The sequence below is a fragment of the Netta rufina genome (genome assembly GCF_964035555.1).
Source record: "Netta rufina genome assembly, chromosome: 5".
Taxonomy (NCBI): domain Eukaryota; kingdom Metazoa; phylum Chordata; class Aves; order Anseriformes; family Anatidae; genus Netta; species Netta rufina.
In genome coordinates, this window is record NC_140128.1 from 46,195,371 (window position 1) to 46,221,344 (window position 25,974).

The window sequence follows — 25,974 nt, forward strand, 5'->3', positions numbered from 1 at the left end:
TAGGAAACATATTCTCATTGTCTCCAGGGTCCTTGCCAAGACTTGCAAACCTTGAAGGTCTCTGCTGTATATCCCTTTCCTTCTCTTTGTTCCTGGCCCTCCATTAGCTGTCATTGACCACAGTTGGGCATTTTTATCTTGTCAGTGCAAAATGTGGTCTTGGACACTACCTGTTTGTGTGAGTACTGTTATTCTGCCTCAGTTGCTTGTTCCAGAGGTAACAGATTTTTGTTACTCAGCATGCCAAGAAAGGGGATGTTTTGGATTCAGCTGGTAACTTTCCCACTGTTTGATTGTTATCATATGTGGAATTTTTACCTAGCACTATTTTTAGACGTGAATGATTATCAAGGCCATAACATCCTTTCTTTGAATGGCAGTTCCCAAGAAAAGAAAGGAAACGTGCTGTTTCAGATATTCTGCTGTGTATCTGAGCAGACTCACAGCAACAAGTCATTAATAAAAGCCAACCCTTAACAACAGTTTTCAGTCCTGTTGCTTTCCTTTATATCCAAAAGAAAGAGACAGAGATGGAGTTATAAGTATAACTTAACTATTTTAATAAATCTTATATAGTGCATGGTTATATCATTTTATCCTTCGTTCAATTACATTAATGTACAGTGCATTATAGCATTATCTGCAGGCGGTACAAATATAACAGATGCACAGCTCAGTCATGTGGAAATTTTTAAAGTGACCTGCTATAAGGTTTACTGACACTCTTATTTTACAAAATGCTCCCCTGGCTCTTAGTTTCACGGAACTGTTGCGTACAATTCTATTAAAATCCCAAGTAAATATAATTCCATGTGATTCTATGTTTAACCTCATAGACAAAAACAAGAAAGATATCATATTCCCAAGCTCACCATTTGTTTTTATTTTCATTTTAGAAACGATTCAGCTTCCTGTGCTTATAACACCAATAGTTTGCCAGTATTCACACCTGCTTCCCATCTCCACCCAAATCCGGAGCCAGGGCTTCTCAGGAGAATTGTCCTTATCATCCCTCCCTGACCAGGTGAGTGCCCTTTGCAAATTCCAGCCACTGTGGCAAGCCAGCAGCATTGTGACTGAAAAGATGATCCTCCTCTTCAAGCTACCTGCCTGCACCCTAATTCTGCTGGTGCTAACAATTAGCTATTTAACTATTAAGGAAAATATATCATCAATTGGAAACGTGGTTGGAAGAACTAAGCCAAAATTGAGAGATGCATCAGTATGCTCAGAGTTAGACCCCTGTTCCCCCACTGCTGCTTTGCATCTGCACAGCTTTTTTTCATTGAATGTGCAAGCGCAGGCCCAAATTATACAAAGACTTAGGTACATGCCTAGCCTTTCGAGGGGTTCTCTGTGAAGGAGGTGGGGACCTTTCACAGCACATAAAGGAAAGCACACATGTAAGGTGTGTAAGTCTTTGTGGAGTCTGGGCCTGAATCCCCATTCAGCCAAAGTAAACGTGAATGAGAGAAAGGCGAAGTCTTCCCGGTCTGTGAGCACTTCCTGTAGATGTGTTTGCTTTGGTATATTCTTACCAAGTTTGTAAGTAAAACGTAGACCTAAATACAGTGTGCCAAATGTGCTGTGGACAGGAAATCTATTATATGCTTGCTTGAGTTTTTAAAACTTTGAGTAAAATATTGATGCACAATCACTTGATTATATCTCGGACAGGAATATTTTTCCTCATCCCTATTTATAGATTGTAAGAGTAAGGGGATATTTCACTAGAAAGATATATACATATGCACATAACATTATTAAGAAAAATAGGAATTGAAGAACAGCAGCATCTACTAAATCAGATAACTTTTTTGCATTTTTTTTCCTTGTGGCTATTCATTTTATATTAAAACAGCCATTCCAATTGTGTTTTGTTTTCTTATTTAGGAAGCATCTCAGATTATTCTTTGCAATGAAAATGCGAAGGTGAGGCAGAGTGTTGGACATCCAGAAAATGGCTTTGGGTGTGGCTAGGTGGGGAGCAAATGGTGGGGGCTTTTCTTCTTATCTGAGGCCTGGCTTTGGCAATTCTGCAGCTTTCGTATACAGGCTTCGTGCCAAGGTGAAGGGCTGCGCAGCTGCCCTGAGCCCCAGCCTCTGCGTAAGCAGGGATGATCAGGCTGAGCTCACCTATTTGCAGATTAAAATCACTTCAGTTGTCACTCAGATCCTGCTCTTTATTACGCAATGAAAGCTTATTTCCACTGTTCAAAGGCAGCACTAACTGGTACGTGTATTTAAAGAAGCAGCCCAGTCTTATGTAATGTATGTTGCAATTCCAGAGGGCAGAGGGGGGCAGGAAGGGCACTGAACTGCCACTGAGCCTTTACTATTGGGCTGCAGGGGATATCTGCCACCAAGAAGGAAACAAAAGGTAGGGAAAAGACATATTTCCATAGCCCAGACTCTAAACATTCAGGCTGGCTTGTTCTGTGCAGCGTGCCGTGTCCTCCATCCCCGAGCCGTGCTGGCGAGGGGACCAGAAGCATGTGCAGCCGTATGTTAAAAGCTCTGTGGGGTCCAGCCATTGTCCTACATTCAGACCCGTGTCAGTTCTGATCCACTCTGATCACATGCACATACAATTTCAGTATAAAATATATAGATATATATAAAAAAAAGATTTCATGCAATATTAAAACACCTTTCCCAATGGGACATGGTCTTAATGTCTATCCTTATCAACAGTGTTCAAGGAATTGTCACTTTGATGGCAATTACACTGCTAAGTGTGGAGCACTGCTCTCTCTTGTCTGGACTGAGGATCATTGCTTTTGTTCCCTTTTTCTGCACTACTATGACTAATAGCTGAAAAAAAGCAGATAGATTTTAATTAGCAGAATCAATCCTCTCCTGGCGACGCTTCATAATTTCTTGGAGCTCTGTCTCCCCTCTGTTTTTCTAGAATGGAAACAAAACAGCAAGTTTGAATTTCGACTTCAAGCTGTGGTTAAATTATAATATTTAACTAATTCCATAAGAGTAGAATGAATATCAAAGGCAACAGTAAAAAGGCAGTCTTTAGTGGAGACAGGGTGATCCGCCTTACAGATTTGAGGCCGTTTTGCTTAAGAGAATTCTCAGTATTTTTAGGGTTGGGTTCATTTTTATTATTATTATTTTTAATTGTGTGTCTTAAAATGCATGTTTAAAGCACCATCTGACACTGCTGGTACAGGCATCCATTTGGGTGGGAGTTATCCAGAAAGCTACTTACCTCCAGTTGGTTTTTCTCCACCGTGATTTTACTGTACACTCTGTTTCCTTCATCACCACACACTTTCTTCAGCTCCTCTCTGTTCAGGGAGAAAAGCTGAGCTCCAGTAAGGATGCCAAGGTGTTCCACTGTCCTGGGGAGACACAAAACGAGGAGATAGTTGTGTTACACATGGCCTCTTGCCAAAGGTGAGGATTCAGAGATAACAGGGCTGAGAGCAGATGAAGTACAGCCCCTGCACCAGGACCTTTTCACATGCAAGGCCCTGGCGATGTGGCAGCTGTTGGGTAATGCGAGCTCTTGGAGGGGTTGACAGCAGGCTGGGAGGAGCGGGTGACACCAGTGTCACCCCAGCACCCAGTGTGTGTCCAGCCCCGTGGGTACTGCAGTGGTTTCATGCCAGTCACATCGCATTTGGGGAGTGATCCTCCAGCTTCTCATAGCACACTGCACAGAGCGTGAGTTGTAACTCGGGACCCTCGCCCACATGCAGCGTTTTGGTCTGTGTGGCTGGGGCGATTTGCTAGCCCTAGTTGAGGATTTGTCTCTTCCTCAGCCATACTTTAGGACAGTTTCTCCAGAGGTAGGCAGTCATGTGGAATTTGCAATTCAGAGCCTTTCAGGTTGTGGGGTTAGTTAGGGAGTTAATTATTTTTCCTCTAAGTTCAGTACTTTGAACTGGCTAAGTGGGGCCAGATGAGCAGCAGTGGAGGATGTTGTACAGCATCTGTGTCTCAGTTGTGTGGATGAGCAAGGCCCTTCCTTTATTTGCAGCTACTTGTGAGATCTTGCTGTACCGTAAGGCAGTGTATTTGATAGTATAGAGGAACAAAATGCATTTGATTTGTGCTGAATGTACTAGTTATATAGCCTACGTTTAATATGATTGAAATCTAGTTTGCAACACAGTCTCTGTAAGTAAATCCAGCTGAAATGTTGCAAGCTGCCTACCCAACTTCTTTTTCAATGAAGGACCAGCATTTCATATGGCAGCGATGCAGATCTTACCCTTTGCTGAATGACTTTGCCTCCAGCCAAGCTTTGACTTCTTCAGCGCTGGATTCAAAGGTGAGGGGCACAAAAACTTCCTGAGGTTTTTCCACTTTGAAATTCCTGTGGGGAGGCTGAATTTTACTGTTTGTAATCTTCCTTATCAATTCATCATTCACTTCGTCCATATGATGCAGAAGTTCTGTGGAAACAAGGCAAACCTTTTAGAGCACAAGGTTAAGAGTGGGAGTGAAACCAAGTCTTCAGTCATGAGTCCAGTTAAATTAATGTTTGCAGTGAAATTGTAACAAGCATCAGAATGTGGCTCAGCAATATTATTAATTTTGTAAACACACCAAAGGAAAGTGCTTACTTTTGTGTTTTAGTTCTAAAGAACAAGTTCAAGTGCTTAATTAGAGCAATAGGTTTGCTCCAATTTGACATTTTTGATCTTCAAACTTCAATTAAGAACAGATGGGATACCACCATGGTTTTGGAGACTGGCAGACTGATGAAGCAGGATTTGCTTGCCTTTCCTCCCAAGCTTTTCAACTTCATTTGAATTTTGAAACCTTGCTTTTCTCTCTGGGAGAAACCTATATTTCTACAGTTTTTCTCCAGAATGATGGAGAGGAAAAATCACAAAAACAACAGCCAGATGCTCATCATCCGCACAGCAGCCACTGAATCTAAAAAGCTGCTTAAGAGTTTCATACAGTTTAACTGTCCCCCAGGATTTTGGCCTCAGATTTTGACCTCACTGCTTCAGCTATGTCCATTGGACTAGTCAGAGAGTCTTGGATCAACTGCTAGTGTTCCTAGGAAAAATGAAATTTCCATCCCTGATTATGCCCAGTATTAATAGAGCTGTGTAATTGCTAGAGGAAAGTGCATGGTGCCAGCCAGCAGACTCAACTGCCTCATTTAAAGCAAATCTCCAAATCTTGCTTAACTGAGCAGAGACTGGTCTGGTGTGAAAGAGGAGAGCTCACGTCTACAGAGGCACTTGCTTTTAGCCAGCAGGAGCTAGGCTACCCATTGAAAATTCTTGGTTAAAAGCACTTATTGGGGGAAAAGTGTATTATATTGGGTAAGATAATAGGATAAGGTTTTAATAAGGACATGTTCATTTTGCATGACTGGTATCTATAGCAGGTGCTTGTAAGGACCCATATTTTGACCTATTTTATATAAATAAATATATATATTCAAATTGATCTCTTGTTTCTTGTGTTTCTAACCTATCCTGTTCATCACACCTCATGCAAAGCACATAATCCTCCCCCCCCCCCCCCCCCCCACACCACCTAGCAGAAGTTTACTCAGTGGTGTAAAACACCTGATCTGGCGGTGCTGCCAAGTGGTGACAAGGGACTGACTCCCTGATGTCTTGCTCTGCTGTGGAGTTTTTGCTTTAGATCACCATCTTCCTGTTTTTGAGTTACTTAGTTCCCTTCAGGATACTGAAATAAGGAAACTGCCCTGCAAACTTTGCAGCAGAGAGTGGGGTGGTGGGGGAAACAGACCACATGAGACAGCAGCAGTCAGGGAGGCCTGACTATATGTTCTTGAGAACAGGTTCCCATTTTTCTATACCTCTGTGTTGCCATTTATTTTCCTTCCTATTGTCTCTTAGCTGTTACCCAATGTGGAAGGCCAAGCCTGGGATCACCGGAGTCTTGGTTTTGAGCTGTAGTCCTGCTCCCTCCACTTCTCAGTCCTCACTGCTACTTCTAATAAGTAATTCACCGACCTAAATTCTCAGCCCTCCAGCTTTTGCTGTGCAGCTAAATAGAAGTGGCAGGAAGCTTGAACTGGCAGTACGCTCATAAAACTTTGGTGACGCATCATCCAGTATCACTTTTTCCATGAAACTCTTTAGGACTGTGAGGAGAATAACTTGGTGTTATGAATAGATAGGTGTCTGTGATGCTGGTGTTGTGGGGTCTTCCCTCGTCCCAAAAGGGCTTCTGCTTTCAGGAGTCTGCAGAAGGTGAAAGAGGATGAACCCTGGCTGTGGCCCCCAGCAGCCGGTTTGCTACAAGCGTATGAAGGCAGTGAGGTGAGCAGGGCTCCTGGTATTTCTCATGTTCTGTGATCCTCTATGGCTTGTGCAGGGTGTGGGAGGGATGTGAGTCTGGTTTTGACAGATCTGGTGGCTGGGATTTCTCTGAAACCTTGTGAAGGAACATGCCAGGTGGGCACTGCGTGTGCGACAAGAGGAAGGGAAGCAAGAGAAAGGGCTTGGCCTGAATCGTATGGTCACTTAGACACACTTAAATCATGCTGGGGGTGAAAGGAAGCTCTCTCCTTGGGAAGAAGGGGAAGGTTAAGCTGATATTAAATCACCTTTTTGCCTGCCTTTTCTCAGGCTGCCTGGGAGCCCATGGCATGAGTCACTGAGCTCCTCAGGACTGCTCTGCTGGCTGCTGCACTATTGGAATTTCCTCTCTACATCACTGCCGGTCCCCTGCTTATCACTAAAAGGTGCAGCCACTCCTCGCACAAAGCCGTGTGCCAGGGGCCATGTGTTTGGGTAGGTCACTGCCTACATGCACACAGCAACCAAAAATAGTAAATAGAATTACTGCAAAAGTCAAGAGAGAAAGAAAACAGAACAGAGAGCATGCAAAAGCACATGTTCACAGGAACTTTTGAATTAAGTCCTGAAACACAAAGCCGCGGTGCCAAGCTCTTGGGCTGCCTGAGCCTGCTGTGAGCGCAGCGTGGGACACATACGTTCTTTGGCGTCCTGGGGAGAGTTGCGTGATAACATTTCACTTCCCCATTTATCCCCAGCATAGCTGGCCGGTAGCTTGTGAGTTGGGCTGGATGGTCCATAGCCTCTGGGGTTCATGTCTGCTTTGTACCTCTGGTTAGCCTAGATGATAAGAAAGAAAAGCAAGGTGTAAGATTTTCTTTGCTGTTTTTTATTTTATTTAACTTTTTGCCTTCCCCCAATGGTAACAAGGAGAGGGACAAATTGCTGTGTCCTCCCTGTGGCGATCTGGGACCCCTCAGCTGAGCCTCACGTGAACTCAGGAGGTGCTTGCTGTGTGGATCAAGTTTGACTCTGGGCTCTCATGGGAATTAACACAAACCAAAGCAAACGCTGAACATGGCATGAAGGCATTTATACCCCTATGAAGCATGTCATGCTTGCCACCTGGAGAGGTCTGGTTCTTAGAAAGATTCTAATACAAAAAGAAAACAAGCAGAAATCCCATTTGGAGCTATATATCCCATCAGTAACTGGATGTTGAGTGTGACTATTTCTAAGTGCCTGGAGCAGTCTGGAAAGAGGTTTCTGGTATTTTCGTGATTAAACTAGCAAGGCTTTTGTCCAGGCGCTTACTGGGGCACTTTATGTCTTGCCCAAACTGAGAAATACTGAAGTGGGGAAGCCATTCCATGCTTCCTTAGGGCGTTTGGAGCTCTCCACCTCCACATTTTTGCAATACAAAGTGCTTGAGAACTATATTCACTTAATACTCAGATGGTATTTCCATCTACCTCCACTCCAGCAGCTTGGTCCTGCTGCCAAACTGAACTGGATGACAGAACTGTCAGTTTTTGATATAATCCCCAGTAAAAAAAACTCCAGTATTTTGGTGGCAAAATTTGCTTTCATGGCTGCATTAGCTCTTTCATCTTGTTCACAGCACAGCCCTGAAACCAGCAGTTTCGCAACAGAAAGCGATAAACCTGAGGTTGAGAAGCGCGTGGGTTTGGGGGGAAGGCACTGGCAGAAGGTGGAACTATTTCAAGCCACCATAGCCAGCAGATGTTTGGGGACACCTCAGTGTCACCTTTTCTGGGTTTGGGATGACAACACGTGGTGCTAGGCTTGGGGTGGGTGTCCCTTTGAGTGAGGGTCTTGCTTCACAGCAGGCTGCTGCTGTCCCACACCCCTGCTTACCAGGTGCCACTGGCAGCAGGCAGTGTGCTTGGCATCTTGGAGCGGGAGAAAAGCACAAGGCTGCTGCATGGCAGGAGAAATAGGCTTTTTTCAGGGGTAGGGGGGGATAAATGTTGGGAAAATGTCGGAGTTTTATCGTAGGAGACGCAGGACCCCGGCTCATCTACTTGTGAAGGTTCACGCTGTCCCACACGTAGTATCCTAAGAAATCCAGGGAGGTCTAATTACAAGGTTATGGTCTGATTATGCCCTGCACCTGGCTATGGGATAAATATCACCTGAGTAGAGACCTGTTCGAGCTCTTCCAGTTTCACCTCATCCAGGATGTTATAAGGGACGTAACCAGCCTGCCCGCTCCGGTTGAGCAACTTCCACCACTGCTTATTTTCTTCCAATACCTGAGACAGAAAAATATACAATTTTGGTAGTGAAAACATCACATTTCTGGAATATATAAATGGTACACAGTGAAAAGAAACCAGGCACTAATGTGAAGTTGCCAGAATAACATCACTGGGGCCAGGAGCTGGCAAACAGATCTGTTGCACTCATTTGCAATTCAGGAGTGAAGCCTATCCTGCAAAGCATCTGAACCTACCCTAATGGTGAGAGGAGAGCACTTCCGGGGTGCTTAAGAACTCATAGTTCCTACTTATTTTACTTGTTTCTCCATCTTTTTTTTCTTTAATTTTCTTTTCCAGTGACTGATTTTGCATTCTCTTTTTGAATTAAAATAAAGTTAAAAGCAAGTCCTGCCAAAGGTGCTAGAGGGTTATCATATGACTTGATCATGTGTCATGTCATAACCATGATATGGCGAGATCACTCACTGTTGAGATATCTCCTATTGCACCTGTCCCCCTGCTCCTTTCAGCAGGCTTGTTTTTAAGCAGAAATATTTATTTATTTATTTATTTATTTTTAAGTAATCACTTTGTGGTAAGCAATCTCCCTGGAATGGGTGAGCTTTGCTGGTAGCTACAGTTTGAACTTTTTGAAGTCTTCACCTCAAATCTGAGGTCCATTATGGTTAGCGCATAGACCAAGTTGTGTCCTACCTTCTCCAGTGGTGCAGCAAGAGAGAAGTTATGAGAAAGGATTATTTTGTAGAAAAGAATTCCCATTTTTGGGGACAGGAAGGGGAGATGATAATGAGCATAGGCCTGGTAAGTGCATGAGCAGTGTACTACAATGACTCATTTTCTTTCCTCCTTCCAACTTAAGAAAAGATGCTACTGACGTGTTTCAGCTGAGCAAAGGACACAAAGCATAGTGAGCTCTAGATTTGAACAAAGCTTTCTTGCTGCTCAGAAAATACCAAGCAAAAATGAGCTGGCACTTGGCAGTACCTTGAGATCTCTCTGCTGTTCCTAGAAAGGGAAGTAGGGTCCACCTCTTTCCTGAGCACATTCGCTTACCTCCAGGACTTCATCCCTAAGCACTGAGAGTTCATTGGCATTTCGCGCAGTGAAATCATAGCGGATTTTGGCATATCTCTTCGGCAGGGCCATTCCCTGTGCCTCAAAATTCCTGCAGGAGGAAAAAAAAGGACTGATAATGGAGGCCAATTGAACAACTAAGGCATTATAGAGCCACTGGCAAAAAGCAGGTGGTGATGGTTGTGTGACATTGGTGTCGTTGGTGATGCTGAGGCTGCTGCTTTCAGGTGGGAGGAAAAGGCTTTTTCCCCTGTCAATTGCTTTTCTGCTGCAGAAAGGACTGAGGAGCCTACCCCTTGTGAAAAATGTTTGTGAAAATGTTGTATCCCGATAAGTGGAAATGACTGTCTTTGTGCCAGGGCAGTGGAGAAGGAAGCACCAAAGTTGGGAGAAGGGTGTCAAACATTAGCACAGGTTGAACTGACTGGAAATCTGTGGGCTTTTTCATCAGGCAGTGCTGAGCTACTGAAACAGAATTCCACAGGTTCACAGGAAAAGTGAGTTTGAATCTAATATACACTCGATGTGGGGAGGAATGTGTTCAAGTGTTTTGCTTGGAAATTTTTGACACAAGAATTAATGGCTTTCAGTGTTAAACAAGCTTTTCGTTTGGAGAGAGAGATGAAATAAGTATGTTAGATTGTCAAACGTGGAGATCTGAAATACAAGATTTTGTTTGGTCCAAACTGAAATGTTTGGGGTTTTACGTTTTGTTTTGTTTTGTTTTGCCTGGCTTAGGAAAAATTTGCATATCTCATCTTTTTCTTCTCCAGCTAGGATGGGAGCTACTATTATTTTTTAGTTCCAAAAACATTTGCAGTATGGAAAAACCATCTTGTCTAGTCGCATAAGTGTATGCAGGAACTATTTTAGTGCACCTTCTGTGGATCTTTCTGCTTAGGACTTGCAACCAGCTGCACAATGCAGAAGAGTCCCAGGTGCCCGTATCCACAGTGAGCATGCCAACAGGATGTGAGATTCTCCTCCAGTGGAGCTACAGCAGTTTATATCAAGGTCGGTGTAACTCAGTGAAGGCAGTGCTTCCAGCACCACTAGCAACTATGTTTTTTTAGTGTTATGTTTTTCTGTTCCTGAGTTCTTGGTTTTGGTCAGTGATTTGTGGATCTTGGTTTGGTGTAGGATCTGTGGAAACTCTGTTGTTTGCAGACTACCCCTGAGGCATCTGTAAAACCTGACTTTGAAAAGCAAGTCCATTATGTTTAGTTTTAGTTCGTTTTGCTGTCTTCATTAGGTAGCTTTTGGTGGCCTGAAAATATTGAAACCATTGGCTCAGTGGTTTAATAACACGCATTGTCTTTAGTTCACTTCATTTGGGACAGCACTCGGTCTACTCACAGCCACATGCACTACAGACGTTTGGAGCAGACTTTCAGACAGAGTGAATCCACCTGTCAAGAAGGGGAGTGGTGGCAGTGCCTGAAGGCAGGGAGGGGGGCAAAAAGCCTGAGTTATGTAGAAATTACTTCTTTTGTAGCATTCCAGAAGGTAAATGAGTCACGAGAAAAGGGGACAGTTGGAGGAGTACTAGGATAATGTGCATTCTGCGTGCACCTAGGTTTTACACGAGAGACATTTGCTGGCCATTGTAATATTGCTTGGGGCTTTCGTGACGCTTCTCTGCAGCCCAAAGCCCTGGTTTAGCTAATAATACTGATGCATGGGTACTTTTGCTAATATAGGGTCTCTCGGTTAGAAAAGTAGTTCAAACTACCCAGAAGACGACATGAATACAGCAGGAAGTGTGGCTGTCCCAGGACTGTGATCTTGGCAAACAACTGGGCAGACTTGGTTGAAGTCCGCTCTGGGCTGAAGAGGCATGGAAGAACATTCTCCATTTTAGCATCTGCCTCAGTGCCATTAGCTTTGCTGTTTTTTCTTAAATGTAACACAAGGGAAAGTTGCTGTTGTTAGTCTGAAAGGTGGGTAAAAAGGTCAAACACCTGTTCCAGGAGGAAGGACATCCTCCTATTCTTCCATGAGCTCATGCTGCAGTTAGGCTGGGTGGTGTCTCAGGGTCACCTTGGTAAAATGGCACGCTGCTAATTCGTATTCCAGAACTCGATACTACTATTTATCATTTCCCTCTGCTGAGACTAACAGATGAAAATATTTCTTATGCAAATATCTACCAGTCACTTAAGATGGGTTTAAATTTCTCATGTAAACTAATTTCTTATTTTTCATAACATCACCAAGAAAAATGGAATTGGAGAAGAGAATTTGTTTCTGTAATTCTGTCTCCACTCAGCACACTGTATCTCTACCGTTTTATGTCCCACCAGGAACTTTGTTGGGGAAAATGGGAAGAATAAGTTGTTTTGCTGATACAACTGGATTTGAGGATTTTGCTGTGAATTTGAGCTTTTTGTAATAGCAGTAGAGCTCATAAATCTTTTGGATTAAAATATGAAAACATGAAACAAACAGTCTGTCTTGCAGCTGTTTTCCAGTCTAGTGCTGGCTCTGGAAAAGTCCATGGTTAACTGCTTTGCTGTGTCTGGATATCAAGTCTTTAAAATTTCATGGATCATTAGTGTAATCTGGGCCTGTTCTTGGGCAGAGGGTGAGGCAATTCAGAACTCCATGTCAAATCGCTGCAATGTGGAGTGGCAGAGAATTCATTTGTCCTTTTGGAAGAGTTTGAAACTCAGAGGTCTTAGGAAAAATCCAAAGGCACATGCTCTTTGATTTCACTTTGGTGGGCTGATGTTCTGAAACAATAAACTGGTAGACTAATGAAGTCAGCCAATATTTTTGCCTCTTATGGTGGAAAACACATGTAACCCATTTCTCGTAGACCTGCTGATGATTAAAAGCAGACAGCTTGTCTGATCTTGGAGTTCTCTTGATCTTGTTAACAAGTCTGAATTAATAATGGCAGAGAGCAATCTGCCAGGATGCCAAATCATCCTGGTATCACGATGTGGTGCAGTGGGTGTTATGAGGTTACCGAGGGGAGCCGAGGCACCATTTTGGTGCTGGTACCTTACCTATTTACATGCTGAGTTACATTCTGCTTAAAGGCATCCACAGCTTGTGTCTGATCGGCTGTCTGGCCGCGTTTGAGTGAGGAGTTACGGTAAGGATATCCGTTGGCTGATGATAGCTGGAAAGGTAAACGTGGTGTCAGTGTTACCAGGAAAGGGGAAAACTGCATCAAAGAGAAAGGAAGGTGATGAATCTGGCCTTATTTTCTTTCTGTATTTAACTGGAGTGAGCAGTTCCAACCGAATTTTGAGGTGACTATTTGTTACACGCCACGGCAAACTCCATGGTCGCACAGAGAAGTCAGACCAGGATTGGAGGAAGCTGCCAGAAGTGCCTGACAGCTTTGCTCTCCCTGCAGTGCTGCTGGGTTCCCCTGGTGCCAGCTCCAGAGGCCAGAGAAAATAGCTGCAGGCTGGGCAGATCCCTCTCACTCTAAAAAGGGGAGAGGAGAGGGAGGGTGAAAGGAAGAAAGGATGCCTGGGAGCATGAGACTAACCTCTTCTTGCAAGTGTCCGATGTCTATTTCCCAGGGAGCTCCGCGGAAGATTTCTATGGGTGGTTCCCAGCCGTTGCGGAATTTGGGGATGTAGGTGGGAATGTTTGCTTCTCGGGGCCATTCAGCTCTAGGACATGAAGCAGGGAACATGGGGAATATGTGGTGAGCCTCACAAAGAGCGTTTGTTGGAAAGCATCCAGTACTGCTTGTCAGGGAGAGGCAGGGGCATCAGAGCATCCCTCTGACATGATCATAAAATCAAGCATCCCCTTTGCCTTTCTTAAGAGCTTGGGGAGCCTGGTGAGACAGCAGCTCTGTCCTCACCTGGATCTGGTCCATGTCTCTCCCAGCGAGTCCCAGAGGCTTATCTCTTTTGGTGTCAGGTGTCCTCTGAGGAAATCTGTGGCATCTTTAGACAGAAGCGGGCTGACGACAGACCTGGCAAGCTCAGGGCCAGCACAGCTATTGACGATCTAGATTACAGACAAACACAAATATGAGAGATATTGCAGGGAAAGTTCCAAATATCATAGCAGCACACATACAAGAAGAGAAATCTAAGACAGAAAAATCAGTCACTCTGATCATTTGGAGTCCCTGTCCCTGCCCACTCCAAAGGAAGCCAATATACCTTCCATGGCAAGTACCGCTAAAACCAGACTAATTCATATCAGACTCGCACTTCCAAAGCTCTCCTCTGTGCCTTCATATGTAAGGGTGAGGTTTTACGACACAGATGAACTAAATTAATGGTTTGCTGCTACCTAAAAGGAATGCTGTATTCCCTCAGAATCCCCTTTCTATCCTTGGACTGTACTGTATTTGATTAGCAGATTAATTAAAAACAAACAACAAACAAATAAAACCAGTCAAATAAGGCAAATAATTCTTGGCTAAGTTCTCTATGGAATAAAATGAAAGCCAGAGGGCAACCCTTCATGCCAAGGGATGGCCTGACTCCTGTTGGCAGCAGCTAATTTTTGGATCAGTTTAGTTGTCTCAAGAAACATCAGTCTAAATCTTTGCATAACACAGGAATTTTTCTACTGGAGTCAAAGCAGAGTTTAATCTAAAAAATAGCCATTGTTGGAGACAGGATCACAAACTGCCACATTAAAAAATGGAAAATTGCTTGGTATTTCTGTGTCACTTCTGGCTTCTTTTTCAAGCTGGGATTCCTGCATCTTCCTTTCAGTGCAAATACTGAGCCATGTTTACCTGAAGGCAGACTCCCAACAAGAACCAGAAGTTGGCTTGCACTGCTCACAGTAATTCTTTATTAATGTGGTGGAAAGATTTGTATTTGCTAGGGTTTATGTGTTTAATTCAAGCTGGGTATCAGATCAGAGACCAGAAACACTGACGTTGTTGCTTCTGGACTTTACTGAGACAGCTTTGGGCAGTTTTGAGCAGGCTGCTGGCTCTTCTGCATAATTTAGCTGACCATAAGTGCAAAAGCAACATTAGAAATAAAAAGTGAATTCACAGCAAAACCCATGAGTTAGGCTTACCAGTTCCAGTGGCCCAAATAGGAAATGCACCAACTCTGAAGCGCTTGGGTTCTGGATGTGCTTTCTCAGTTTGGCCTAAAAAGATAAAGGAAAATCCAGTTTAATCCTAACCTGGTTTTGGCTCCTCTTCTGTGACATGGAGGGATTGCTGCTGACTGATACTTGGTAGAGTTAATAATACAGCCTGAAAATAAAGGGAACTTTTAACAGTGTTCTTGAAATCAGGAAAGAAAAATAAGTGGCGGGGGAGTAGGAATCATTCAATTTTCTATCATTTTGATTTTGTGTTCATTTCTAACAGCCTTTACTTTCAGATGGGGTGGAGTACCTACTCTATTAAAAGTCAGTCCCTTTGACTATTTTGAGCAGAAACAGAAAACCTTGGTTTACTTTGAAAAACCTTAGGGAGGAAGGGCCAGGCCTGTTGCTTCTGACTTTTGCGAAGCTGAAAGTATCATCAGTTGCTGGGAACAAATACAACAGAGCGAGTGTTTTGCCTTCTTCAGCAAGGTCTTGCCTGCAGCACCTGGAGCTGCCCTGGCCCCTGGGACATGTGGTGTTTGGAGGAGTTGCTGCTGGAATGAAGGAACAAATGGTTTGGGTTACTTGGTTGTAGGAACTGAGCTGAGGTGAGAAACCGCTTCAAGTTGTGCTTCCTTTCTACTGTATGTTGTGTCCTGTGCTATTGGCATTGCTGCAATGGAAAACAGCCCCCTTCCCCTGCCAAAATGCGAGGCCTGGTCATTTCAAATGCTGGTGATTAAACATTAATGCAGAGCAGAAAGCGTGAAATAATTGATGGCAACGAGGTGCCTAAAGGAAGTGGCACTTTGCAAGGATGCAGGCACAGGGCAGGTGACAGCACGGGGCAGATACACTGCTGCTCCACCGCTGATTCCTCCCTCGCCTTCTTAGATTCCCCAGCCTCTCACCTCTTCTTTGTGGGTTTGTGGACCAAGGCTGGATTGCAGGGATAGCCAGAACATGTGGCTTAATTTCCTATGTGTTAGCTCCCATGCTGCTCTTGGGGGAGCAGCTGCAATGCTGAGCTTGGCAGGGCCGCGCATCAGTGGGACACCAACCCTGGCATGCCATGCCTAAGGGTTTGGCTGACCACAGCAGCCCCAGTGTATCCATCTCAGCTGTGCGAGTGATCAGAAAGGGCTGGGATGCAACAGCGATCATTTCTTGATGCTTGGAGAATCCTCAGCTTCCTCTGCAGAGCAGCCTTTGCATCAGGATGTGGATGCATGGCATGGCCCTAGCAGGGCACCTGATCGGTTTGTGTGGGAGCAGTTGTTGCTGGCCAATGCTGCCACCTCCATTACTCAGTTCTGGTCCTGAGCGAGCAAAAATGTGTGAATGCTCACTTCTAAAGGAAAAGGTTGCAGCTCGGTGTCCTGCCTTAGGCTTGTTTACAGTCTCTGTGGTTTCCTTACTACTAACGTCTCAGGAAGGATCTTGTTCACTGGGCAAGTTTGGTCAGAGCTGACAATTTCCTTCTGGCTCATTACCCTCCTGGTCTCACACACTTAACTAAGCAGAGCTGGGAACATGTCTGTGCTCCAGCTTTTCATCCCCTTCTCGACATCTCCCAGTGCAGCTCCTCCAGGGGAGAAACAGTGGAGGATCCAGGAACCTTGCGACAATGAGGGGCATCAGCTATGGATACCCAGAGACAAGCCAGGACCCTGGCTGAGCAGCTTCACTGCTGCCCTTTAGACAGGACCAGGTGAGAGCAATTTAAAGTAGATAAGACTTTTTTTTTTTCTTTTTTCTTTTTTAATATTTACAGTTCTGGTTTGTGCCTCAGAAGGATAGCAGGGACTAGAGCTCTCACAAAATTATGCAGTTTTTCAAAGGCCACAAGCAAAAGTGAGTATCACGAGTGGAGACACCTGTATAAGCCTTTGCACAGCTGTCAGCACAGAGGGCACACACTGGTTCTTGAATCTGCAAGCCCACAACTTCACAAGTGCTCTAAGCCAGGATTGCATCAGAAGGGAGCTGCTGGCACTGCAGGGCCCCAGCTGCTCAGTCCTTCCTGTGCTGCCGTTCCCTGCGAGAACAAGTGCTCTGCAGCTGCAGGGTGAGCCTGGTTAGGGAACTGGTCTGACCTGAGCATTGCCAAAAGGAATTGGTTGGTTTTCACGTGTATGATCTCTTCAGCCACGTGCCGGGGCACAACTGCTCGGCCTGGCATAGAGAGAAAGGAGGCACAGGGAGATGAACAGTTGGCTCCTTCCAGCAGCACAGCTGCACCTCCACTCACAGCGTTTGTGGAATGGGTCCTAGTGCTGCGTGGGCACCACGGTGCTGGCTTTTGCACAGGCAGCAGGAAGGCGCTTGCATTTTTCAGATGTGGACTTTAGGCTTCTAGTTTCAGTTTAACAACTTGGCCCAAGAAACCTGCACAAGCCTCGCACAGTGTTTGGTTTGTGGTTGCTTCTGGCAGAGGAATCTGGAATTCACACCTGTGTCCCTTGACAGTGTTTTTCAGTACGAATTTCACTTTAAATGCTTAGTACAGCAGTATATGGGAAACAGCTCTACCCATGTATAAGACAAAAATACCCTCTGTGTCTTACCAAGAGGTTAAAAGCCAGTTTGGTTTTCTGGAAGCAGTCGATGAACTCAGCCTCGCTCGGGGGTCTTGCTCGAAGAGTCAGCATGCCCTCTTTTATAAAAAGGTGGAGAGAAAGGCACTTTAATTAGCGTGCTCCCTTCCAGAGAGGTGTTCATCTTGTTGGCATGCAGAAGACACAGCAATAATAGGTATGGAGACTAGAACTATTAAAAATCCAGGCTTTGAGAATAGTCAGATGTCTTTCTCTGTGCTGGAGCCTTCACAAGGCTCCGTGTGCTCTACACTAGATCCCCAGTGACCAGCAGGACCTCCCAGACTGTTGCATCTGCTGTCGGGTCCATAGCAGCGCTGCTGCACTGGCCTGCCCTTGCTAGGGTGTGAACTGAGCTTCCATCCCAACCTGCGTCTGTGCCCCCACATTCTCCATTTGTTCTAGCTGCTGCACTGTACCTGCTGGCCCTTTCTTCTTGTTCTTCTTCCCTTTCTTCCTTTGATTGAGCTGTTTGAATGCCTCTGCAGCCTTCTGAAGCCTGGCGACAAACATTTCGATATCATCCAGAGTGCAGTTCAGGATTTGCTGTGAGGACAGAAATGCAATGAACCCAGGTGGAAAAAGCCAAAACTGCACACAGCCAGGAAGCCTGAATCCCCGAGTGCCTCGACCTGTGCCCACTCCATTTCCTGGAAGAATGCACAGGAATGGGGAATCCAGGCATGAAATTAACCTGGATTCATCACTTTCCATATACAAAGCCGTGCCCGTTCTGTGTGCTGTACTTGCCAATGTAATAACTGACCGCTGGCTGATGGCCATCTGGAGAATAACCCCAAGAGTAGACTATGGACCAGGGAGAAGCAGACCTTCCAAAATCATCAGTTAACTCAGGTCAAAGGAGATTGCACCTAACCAGTGAGGGAGCTTTGCTTTTGTTCCCCTTATCTTTCTAAGCAGTAGGTATCAGCTTAACGATGAGTAAACTATGCATAAAATGCCTGCTCATGGAGGAGGAGCCCCTTGCTTCCTTCCTCTTTTCCCCCATCCTTTCTGCCTATCGACCGTGCGCTGTTCTGCTACCAACCGTTTCTTTTTCAATCTTCTGTGCTAAGATGATTCGGGACTCTTCATGGTCCTGGGAGGCAGAGCCTCGTCGTTCATAGTCTGCAAACAAGGAAAGGGAGAGAAAAATATTTTTACCATCAAAGGTTGAAAATGGACTCTGTTAAACACGGGGACCCATGGGATGGTCGCTCCTGGCTGGGTTTGTGCATTCCTTTATTGTGAAAGCACCTCAGAAGACCACAATGGTGATCAAAGTTGCTGATTAAACCTTCCAAGGGTCACAGCAGCTGCCCCCAGCCCTGTGTGTCAGTATGCTGCCTGTTTTCAGATAGCAGCACTGGATGAATGGCGAGGAGCAGCCAGCTGCTGGTACAGGCAGAGACCTGCATGCCCAGCTCCCAGCAGCTGCCAGTCACTGACTCCTTTGCCTTGGATGCATTAAGCTGCCTTACACCTGCCGAGGAGCTGCCCCTTGCACTGATGAGTGCTCCACAGGTATGTCACGCATGGCCAGAGCAACTCCAACCCTCTCCTCTAACCCTCTGCTCCCCGCAGGAGCCTTGCTTGTGGCAGGGATGCCAGCTCGGCTAGCTGCCCGTCAAGAAAGAAGAAATAGGACCTGGAGAGGAATGCAATGGCCCCTTGCTAGAAAGCAGCACACCAGGAATTATGCATGATTGATATTTAGGCAGGCCCAGGCAAAAAAAAAAAAACAGCATTTTTCTACAAACTCATGTGCAATGTCTCAAGTGTTTTTAATCACTATTAAATAAATTCGCAAAAATAAAAACCACAGGTACCTCCCAGCTTCCAGAAGGTAGACACTCAATGGGACAGCAATATTTCAGCGTGAGCACTTGCTCAGGCAGCCTCTTGTGACAAGAATAATGTGTCAGCTCAGTGAAATGGCCTCTGAACGGGCCAGCACAGCCAGTGTTCGGGCAGCAGGATATATCAAGTGAGAGAACTGGGGAGGCAGTTTTGGCAGAGGACTGGGGAAATTGTACGTCATCTTCAGGCATTAAGATGAGATGATTAATTTTGACAGGTTTTGTAGAAAAAGCAGTAAGGCGTGTTTCAAAGGAGAAACAATCCCAGCAAACAGGCATCATTCAAAGCTTTCTCCTGACTCCTGCCTTTGTGCCGGGCTCTGTTTTCTCAGATCCAGAAATCCTGCCTGAGTAAATGCCCAGCTGTGCTGGTGGGAGCAATGGACTTAAACCTTTATGTTAAGCCTACTGGGAAGGGCAGAGTTAAGGGTGGCTGTTTCACGGAAGACTGCTGTGCGTCAGAATATAGATGTTGAGAGATGATCCAGCTCTGAAATAGAAATCTGATTTTCATTATGCAAAGCTGGGCTAAAATAGGCTCTTCATTCAAGAGGCCGGATCATCTGCTTGGCTTTGGTTCTCAGCCCAGGGAAATGAGTGTTTGCTCTCCTCAACTGGTATTCAGAGTTTCTTATTGTACCCTGCTTATAGATTTTCCTTGAGCCTAGAAATTAATCCTAAGAGAAGCTGGTACAATTGGCAGGGGTAAGAAAGGGTTAGAGTTTTCTGGTCATTTTAGTTAACCTGAGCTTTATTTCAGAGGAGCTTATTTCTGTTACTGGGAACTTCTTTCTCCAAAGAGAACTATAAGTTTTCTCCAGACAGCTCGAACTGGGATGAAGTTGGGATGGTTTTGGAGTAGGGGGTAAGTTCAGATCTGCCTTTTTACCCTCTGCTCTGGTATTCATGCAGACCACCTGACTTCTGTGGGTGAAATCTTGGTTCTTTGAAGTCAGCAGGGCCAGGGATGTGCCTTTCTGACCAGATCTGTCTTGTCTATACATTTTAAGATCACCAGTGCCTCATGCAATTACTGTTTGGTGACAGCCTGTCACCTCTTTGGGGAATTTCAGTGTCTTTGCTGTTGCTTCATAACATAGTGAAAAGACACTGGGCAGCAGTGTTGGGACTGAAATGGCCACAGGCTGTTTCAGAAGGGTGGGCTGCCCAGGCTAACGAGCCTTCATCCTCAAGACCGACCCGCTGAGCTCTCCCAGTACCTGGTTCATACTGGGAAGGGGGTGCCACCCGGTTCCTGTTCATCGCTGGCCCTCGCATGTCGTGCTGGATCGGGATGGGAGCCGGCCCTTGCGGCGGTGGGAGGATTGACTGTCTCTGCTTGATCTTTTCTTGGTTTGCTCTGCAAGGCAAACAACACAGAACAACCCCTGTCAGAGGCTGACGATCCTATTCCCAAGAGAGCAGTGTGTGAGTGCACCAGCCTGAGCAGGGGTGTGTGCTCGGGGTGATGCTGTGCGCTCTGGCTGCCTTTCCCCTGTACTCCGAGGCTTGCAGGTTTGGGAGAGGTGGCTACGAGGGTACAGCAAGCATCTTTGGGTAAGGAGAGCTGCAGCACCTGACTGGTTTAAATGGAGCTTGCACGGTGTGGTCTGGAAGGCCTGTTCTTCCAGAGCACACCAGCTGGTAGCTGTGTACGGCTGTTTCAGCTGGTGCTTTAGAGCAGGGGGTGTCTGTGAGGCCGGTGAGATTCCTTGCACAGAGTTGGCAGCACAAACCGTTGTGGGGGTCTATCACAGCAGCCAGGATTCCTGCTTCAAAGCTTGTCAGCAGAAGAGTTCCCTCAGCATGATTTGCTTCAGGGTGTAAAATCTCCTAGGGGTGCTTTATGTGAGATGGAGACTCTGTTCCCAGGCACGTAAACCAAGGATATATTTTGAGCAAGGAAATAAAAAGGACAGCCAAAATTCATATCCTTTTCATAAATAGCAGCGAACCTCAGCTAAGCCCGCATGAGTGAGCTGCTTGTCTGGGTCCTCTTGAAGAGGGAGGCTGGCCTGGCAGTCACTGCACTGAGTGTTCTCTGCAGGGGATGTGATTTGGGGGATCCCAGCTCTACCCTGCAGTACTTACTTGAGTGTCTGTGGTCGTACTTTCTTCCCATGCTTGTGGTCTACCAGGGCGCTTTCTATGTCCTCATGGACCATCTCCGCCTTAAAGATAAAACAGGGATGTTTCACTAAAGGGCTGGGCTTTGGAAAATTTGAATTGAAGGCTCCAAGTGGGCAAAGGAAGAAATGGCTGGCAGAGAGCTGGGAGCATATCTTGTTCTGTTACCAGAGTGGGAAGGATGGCTTAGGATGGACCCTTTCTTTTGGGCAAGCCAGCTGCAGGCCACAGTAGCCCTGTCTTGCAGCACACCCCACTCGCATCCCACTGGCAAGGAGGGCTCTGCTCACCTCCACCTCGTCACAGTTGAAGAAGTGGATGTCAGGTTTGTGCTGTTCCGAATCCTGGCACACCAGGAGGAGGATGGAGGCATAGCGCATCTGGTTCAGCACCGTCTGGCAGTGCTGGACTGTCGGCAGCGGGAAGTCCTCCAGCTCCTCCTGGAAAAGAAGAAGGAAGAGGCTGGGCAACGGGGATCTACAGAACTCCTGGGATCCCTGCTTGAGGAGAGGGACCTGACAGAGCTTGTGCTTCTCAGCAGGGATTTGCTGGGCTCTTCAAATACTCGTGTCACAGTCTGCAGTGGCTTGGGACTACATAGGACCAGGAAAGAGGTGGATGAAAAACAGAACTCTTGTTCTCCTGAGTTCTTGAATATGGGGGCCCAGTGGGAGACTTGAACAACTTGAGCTCTCTTGCTCACTGTCATCTTACTGGTGTGCCTTACCTGCCCCAGTATCGTGCATCGCAGCATCCCAGCAGAAAGATACTTTCAGGCTAATGGCAGTGAGGAGTTTGCCCTTCCTTGACTCTTGGGTGACCTTGGGCAAATCTTTTTTAGTTTCTCCCTGCTAAACGCAGGGCAGAACCACCCTTCTCCTACTGTCTGGCTGCTCTTTCCCATCAGATTTAGGTGCCCTGTGTGCATGTACATGTATTGCTGTCAAAATGGGGCACTGTTCTCAAGCAGGGGACCCTGCGTGTTATTTTAATACCAGTAACAGGTCCTTCCCTCTCTGCTCATGCTATATGCAGGTCTCTGTGGACCTGTAAGTCTTCACTCCCATGGAAAGCAGTTTTACTGTTTGCCTGGAGCACAGCTCAAGGTATCTTCCATCTGGAGTCTCTGTGCTCTGGAGCCATGAATAATCAGCCCACACCTGCCTGTCCTTTTAATTACAGTCAGCCAGCCCCTGCATGCCCCGGAGTGGATTTTGTTAGAGATCTCGCCTTGTTTGGGTTCCTCACAAATGGCTCCCCAAAGCAGAAGGGGAAGAGGATACTGCACACCCCAGGTTAACTTGCACCCTCACGGAGTGCTCTGGGTACCTGCGACTCGCAGTCGAGCAGGCGGATGGACTTGTCATTCACTTGCAGCAGCATCTCCTGTGTCCAGATCTTCTCTTTAGAGTTCAGCATTATGAGTTTTCGGATGGCGTCATCCACCGTCACGATGGACTCACTCTTGTCCATGATGAAGGTGGCCAAGTGCTGAAGGTGGGAGGGAAAGAGGAGAAAACAGGTGAAAAAGCTTTGTTGGTGCTTGCGTCATAAATCACTGGTGAAAGCATCTCTAGAGGTTTGGGCTGTTTGTTCTTTATTGCACGGGCACGAAAGAGTCACGGTGGAACGTGTTCGTTCTGGCTATTAGTACCAGGCCGTTCGCAGTGGTGAAAGATTAGAGTTTTGTAACACAGCAAAGGTTTTCATAACGAGTTTCACTGCTTGCGTATTTATCTCATCGTATGTCAATTCTAGCAGCTCTGGCCGCCATCCAGCGTGCATGTTTGCAAGTGCTTTGCACAAACGGGTTAGTCCCCTGGCTTTTCTGGAACCGCAAGACAGCTCCAAGCCTGACAGCTGACTCTGCTCCAGCCTTTCAGTCTCCTCATGCTGCTTTCCCACCAAAATTTCTCAAATCAGCTCTCGTGGGAGTGACAAGGGGCCTCTCTGACTGTATAAAGGGGTATTTTGGTACTTGCCTCTGTCCTGCACTGTGGCTTTGCTAGATTACCCTGGTCTCCCTCCCTCCCTCCACCTGCCCCAGAGACCCAGCCTGGGGCTCTTCCCACTTCCAGCCTGATTTCCATGCTGATTTCCCCTCTTGTGCTGGCTGACGTGTGCTGAGATGGTCGTGTCACCAGCTCACGGTGCTGCTGGCCAGGCGGCGAGAGCAAGCAGTGCTCTCTGCAGATGGGAAGAGCGTGCTCTGCCAGCAGAGGGGACTGCGAGGCAGGAGAAGCCAGCTCAGAGCAGCCAGATTATCTGTGCCCGTTGTTGTCCCCGTGCCAGTGACAGCAGGGTCAGGCCACGTGTTCAGGTGACATCAGGGAATGGGAAGTACTGGGGAAGCAGAGGGAAATGGTCCCATTTCACTTTGTTCCCTCTGCTGCTCTGCTGTGTTCCTGGCAGCGAGATAGGAAGGAGAACATGCCAGAGTGGGAAAGCAGCTGAGTTTTCCCTGTTGTAACCGGCTTCCTCCAGGAGAGGAAGGAGGGATTTTTCTGGAAGGACACATTACAGGCCTGACCAACACATCCTGCTGATGTTGGGGGGCTGCTGCTGCCGGCAGGCTTATCAGGACAGGTCCCGGCTCCTTCCCTCTTCCCTGGAATTTCTCCCACTCAGCCAATTCCCCCCACATCCCCATTCCCCTTCTTAATAGCATTAGGGTCGCTGACATGCTGCTGCTGAGTCAGACTAACGTGTGGGTCAGCAGAAGTGCAGAGGAGCTGTAATTGCTCTGGCAGAAAGACCCGTGCCTTCTCCCAGAAATCATATAACAGCTTTAGGGCTCAGGCAATTTCTTTCTGGTGCTTTTTGCTACAATGGTGCTGTAGCAAGGGTCAGGGTCCAGACAGTGAAGAAACACAGTCTTTGTCCTTGAAGACTGGCAAGCAAGAGATGCAAAATGCAAGAAGAGAACAAAAAAGAGCTTGGGGGGAAATGCGTCTGTTCCCAGTACCAGCCTCAGCTCCTTGTGGTTAGTGTCTGCAATAGCAGGTGTCTAAAAGAGCAGCGAATGAGGAACAAAGCAGTGCTCTGGGGAAGAAGTCCCTTCTACCTGTAAAAACCCAGGCAGAGTCTTTAAGCACGACATTCAGCAGTGGGCATTAGGGGTGGAGAGAGTTTGTGGTGACCAATTTGTTGTTCAGGCGCTTGTTGGATAATTGGCAATGAATGGATAGACCAGAGAAGAGGATAAACACTTCAGAGGTTAAGTGAAGATCCAGTTCTGTGCTCATAAAGCAAAGGTATGGGGTTAGGCACTATCTAAATAAAATTCCTCGCAGGTATTTGAGCAGCTCCACCGAAAGCTGAGATTAGCTGTCCAATCAGATATGAAGAACATGCTTGGGTATGTGTTACTTTAATTGTAAAATGCTGCATGAAAAGGTATTTGCAAAGTCAATATTATCCACGCAGAGGTGACAAACCCTCTGCCTGCAGAGTGGTGAAAGGAATTGGTTTATACCTGCTGACAGGAATCTTATCTGCTCTATTATTTTAACTGCCAGGTTTACAATCTTCATAAATTCCTTTGTTATTTACTGTTAAGTTAATTTTTGTGGAAACGAAAGTTACTTGTCTGACTAGGACTCATTAGAATATTTCTTCCTTTCCATTTTCTGTAGATACTGGTGGACCAAGCGGGGACAGAAACTGGTTCTTACCTTTATCTCACTAAAAGCCCCTTTCATCCACACAGAGATTCAAATATGGTAATTTCTGTAAGAAATGGGCAATGATTTTCTCCACTTTTAAACTTTGATCAGCTTACAGATTACTTTAAGGGTGTAAAATGCTTCATATAAGGAAACCTCTTCCTGCCTCACTGCTTGCCTCTTAAGTCCTGTTTGTCTTGGTCAAAGTTCAAGGTAGAAACTCACAAATGAGTGGCATATGGCATAATTAATAAAGAATTAATGTACGTGTCACCGTTTAAAGTCCCTTCCCTGACTCTACAAGTGACTTTATTTGTTAGGACTTGCTGATGGGGATGGCTGGCCAGGCCTCTGATGGGGTGGATTGAGTTAGTATGTCAGGTGGAAGCCAGGGCCTCTTTCCAAACAAGTGTTTTTACAAGTCAAAATTTCATTGTAGGCAAATGAGCAGCTCCCTTTATTTTGAACTGTGTTCTTAAGCTCTCTGCTGGACTGAGGCCTTAAATCAGAGAAGAGAGGACCCTGTCTACTAAACATGAGCCTCATGAAGTGCTTTCCTTTCTTGCCTTGCCAGGTTTTCAGTGACAAACGGCCCAGCTGGGCAGAGCTCCCGTGGTACGGAGGCTGCTGGCTGGCAGCAGCACGTTGTGTTCCAGGCATCGCCAGGCTCCGGGCAGCCAGGCTGGCTCCTCTCTTTAAGTGGATGTCTGTGACACTGCGGGATGAATTTGGCTGAATGACTGTCATGGCTGAAGGGTTTTGAATTACTTGAGAGGACATAGTAGCTGAGGAAGAGCTGAAAGATGATAGTCGATGTGGTCTGTGTTTTCTGGGCAGGTGAGTTCCTGTAACCACTGTGGAATACTGTTTTTAATCTGTCTGTCAAGAAGGGTTTGAAGGACAGAGAAACAAGAGGGACAGCAGCTCCCACTACTCTCCTTCAAATGCAGAGGAGGGAGAGGACCACAGCCTCTCCGTTTCCTGTTTCCTCATACTGAACTTCCCTTGTCTTTTTAACATCTTTTTTTCTGTTCTCCACCCCCCAATTACTAAACGTTTTAATTTGCTGAATCTTGATCGTTTGTATTTTTGATGAATGATGGATTTGCATGCCATTT

General features: G+C 46.1%; 1 protein-coding gene across 1 annotated transcript in view; it reads right to left on the reverse strand.

Annotated features, from left to right (window-relative positions):
• Positions 1-536: 536 nt before the first annotated feature.
• Positions 537-25,974, reverse strand: part of EPS8L2 (EPS8 signaling adaptor L2) — a 61,585-nt gene continuing 36,147 nt past the window's right edge. The window contains exons 5-21 of the mRNA XM_084288173.1: positions 22,521-22,682; positions 21,482-21,631; positions 21,156-21,235; positions 20,285-20,424; positions 18,254-18,333; positions 17,625-17,751; positions 17,176-17,264; positions 14,588-14,662; positions 13,401-13,549; positions 13,077-13,203; positions 12,583-12,698; positions 9,551-9,662; positions 8,423-8,530; positions 6,953-7,094; positions 4,232-4,415; positions 3,224-3,356; positions 537-2,907 (exon numbers count right to left, since the gene is read on the reverse strand). Coding sequence (XP_084144299.1) covers positions 2,836-2,907; positions 3,224-3,356; positions 4,232-4,415; positions 6,953-7,094; positions 8,423-8,530; positions 9,551-9,662; positions 12,583-12,698; positions 13,077-13,203; positions 13,401-13,549; positions 14,588-14,662; positions 17,176-17,264; positions 17,625-17,751; positions 18,254-18,333; positions 20,285-20,424; positions 21,156-21,235; positions 21,482-21,631; positions 22,521-22,682 — 2,046 coding nt within the window. The 3' untranslated portion in view covers positions 537-2,835. The remainder of the gene's footprint in view (positions 2,908-3,223; positions 3,357-4,231; positions 4,416-6,952; positions 7,095-8,422; positions 8,531-9,550; positions 9,663-12,582; positions 12,699-13,076; positions 13,204-13,400; positions 13,550-14,587; positions 14,663-17,175; positions 17,265-17,624; positions 17,752-18,253; positions 18,334-20,284; positions 20,425-21,155; positions 21,236-21,481; positions 21,632-22,520; positions 22,683-25,974) is intronic.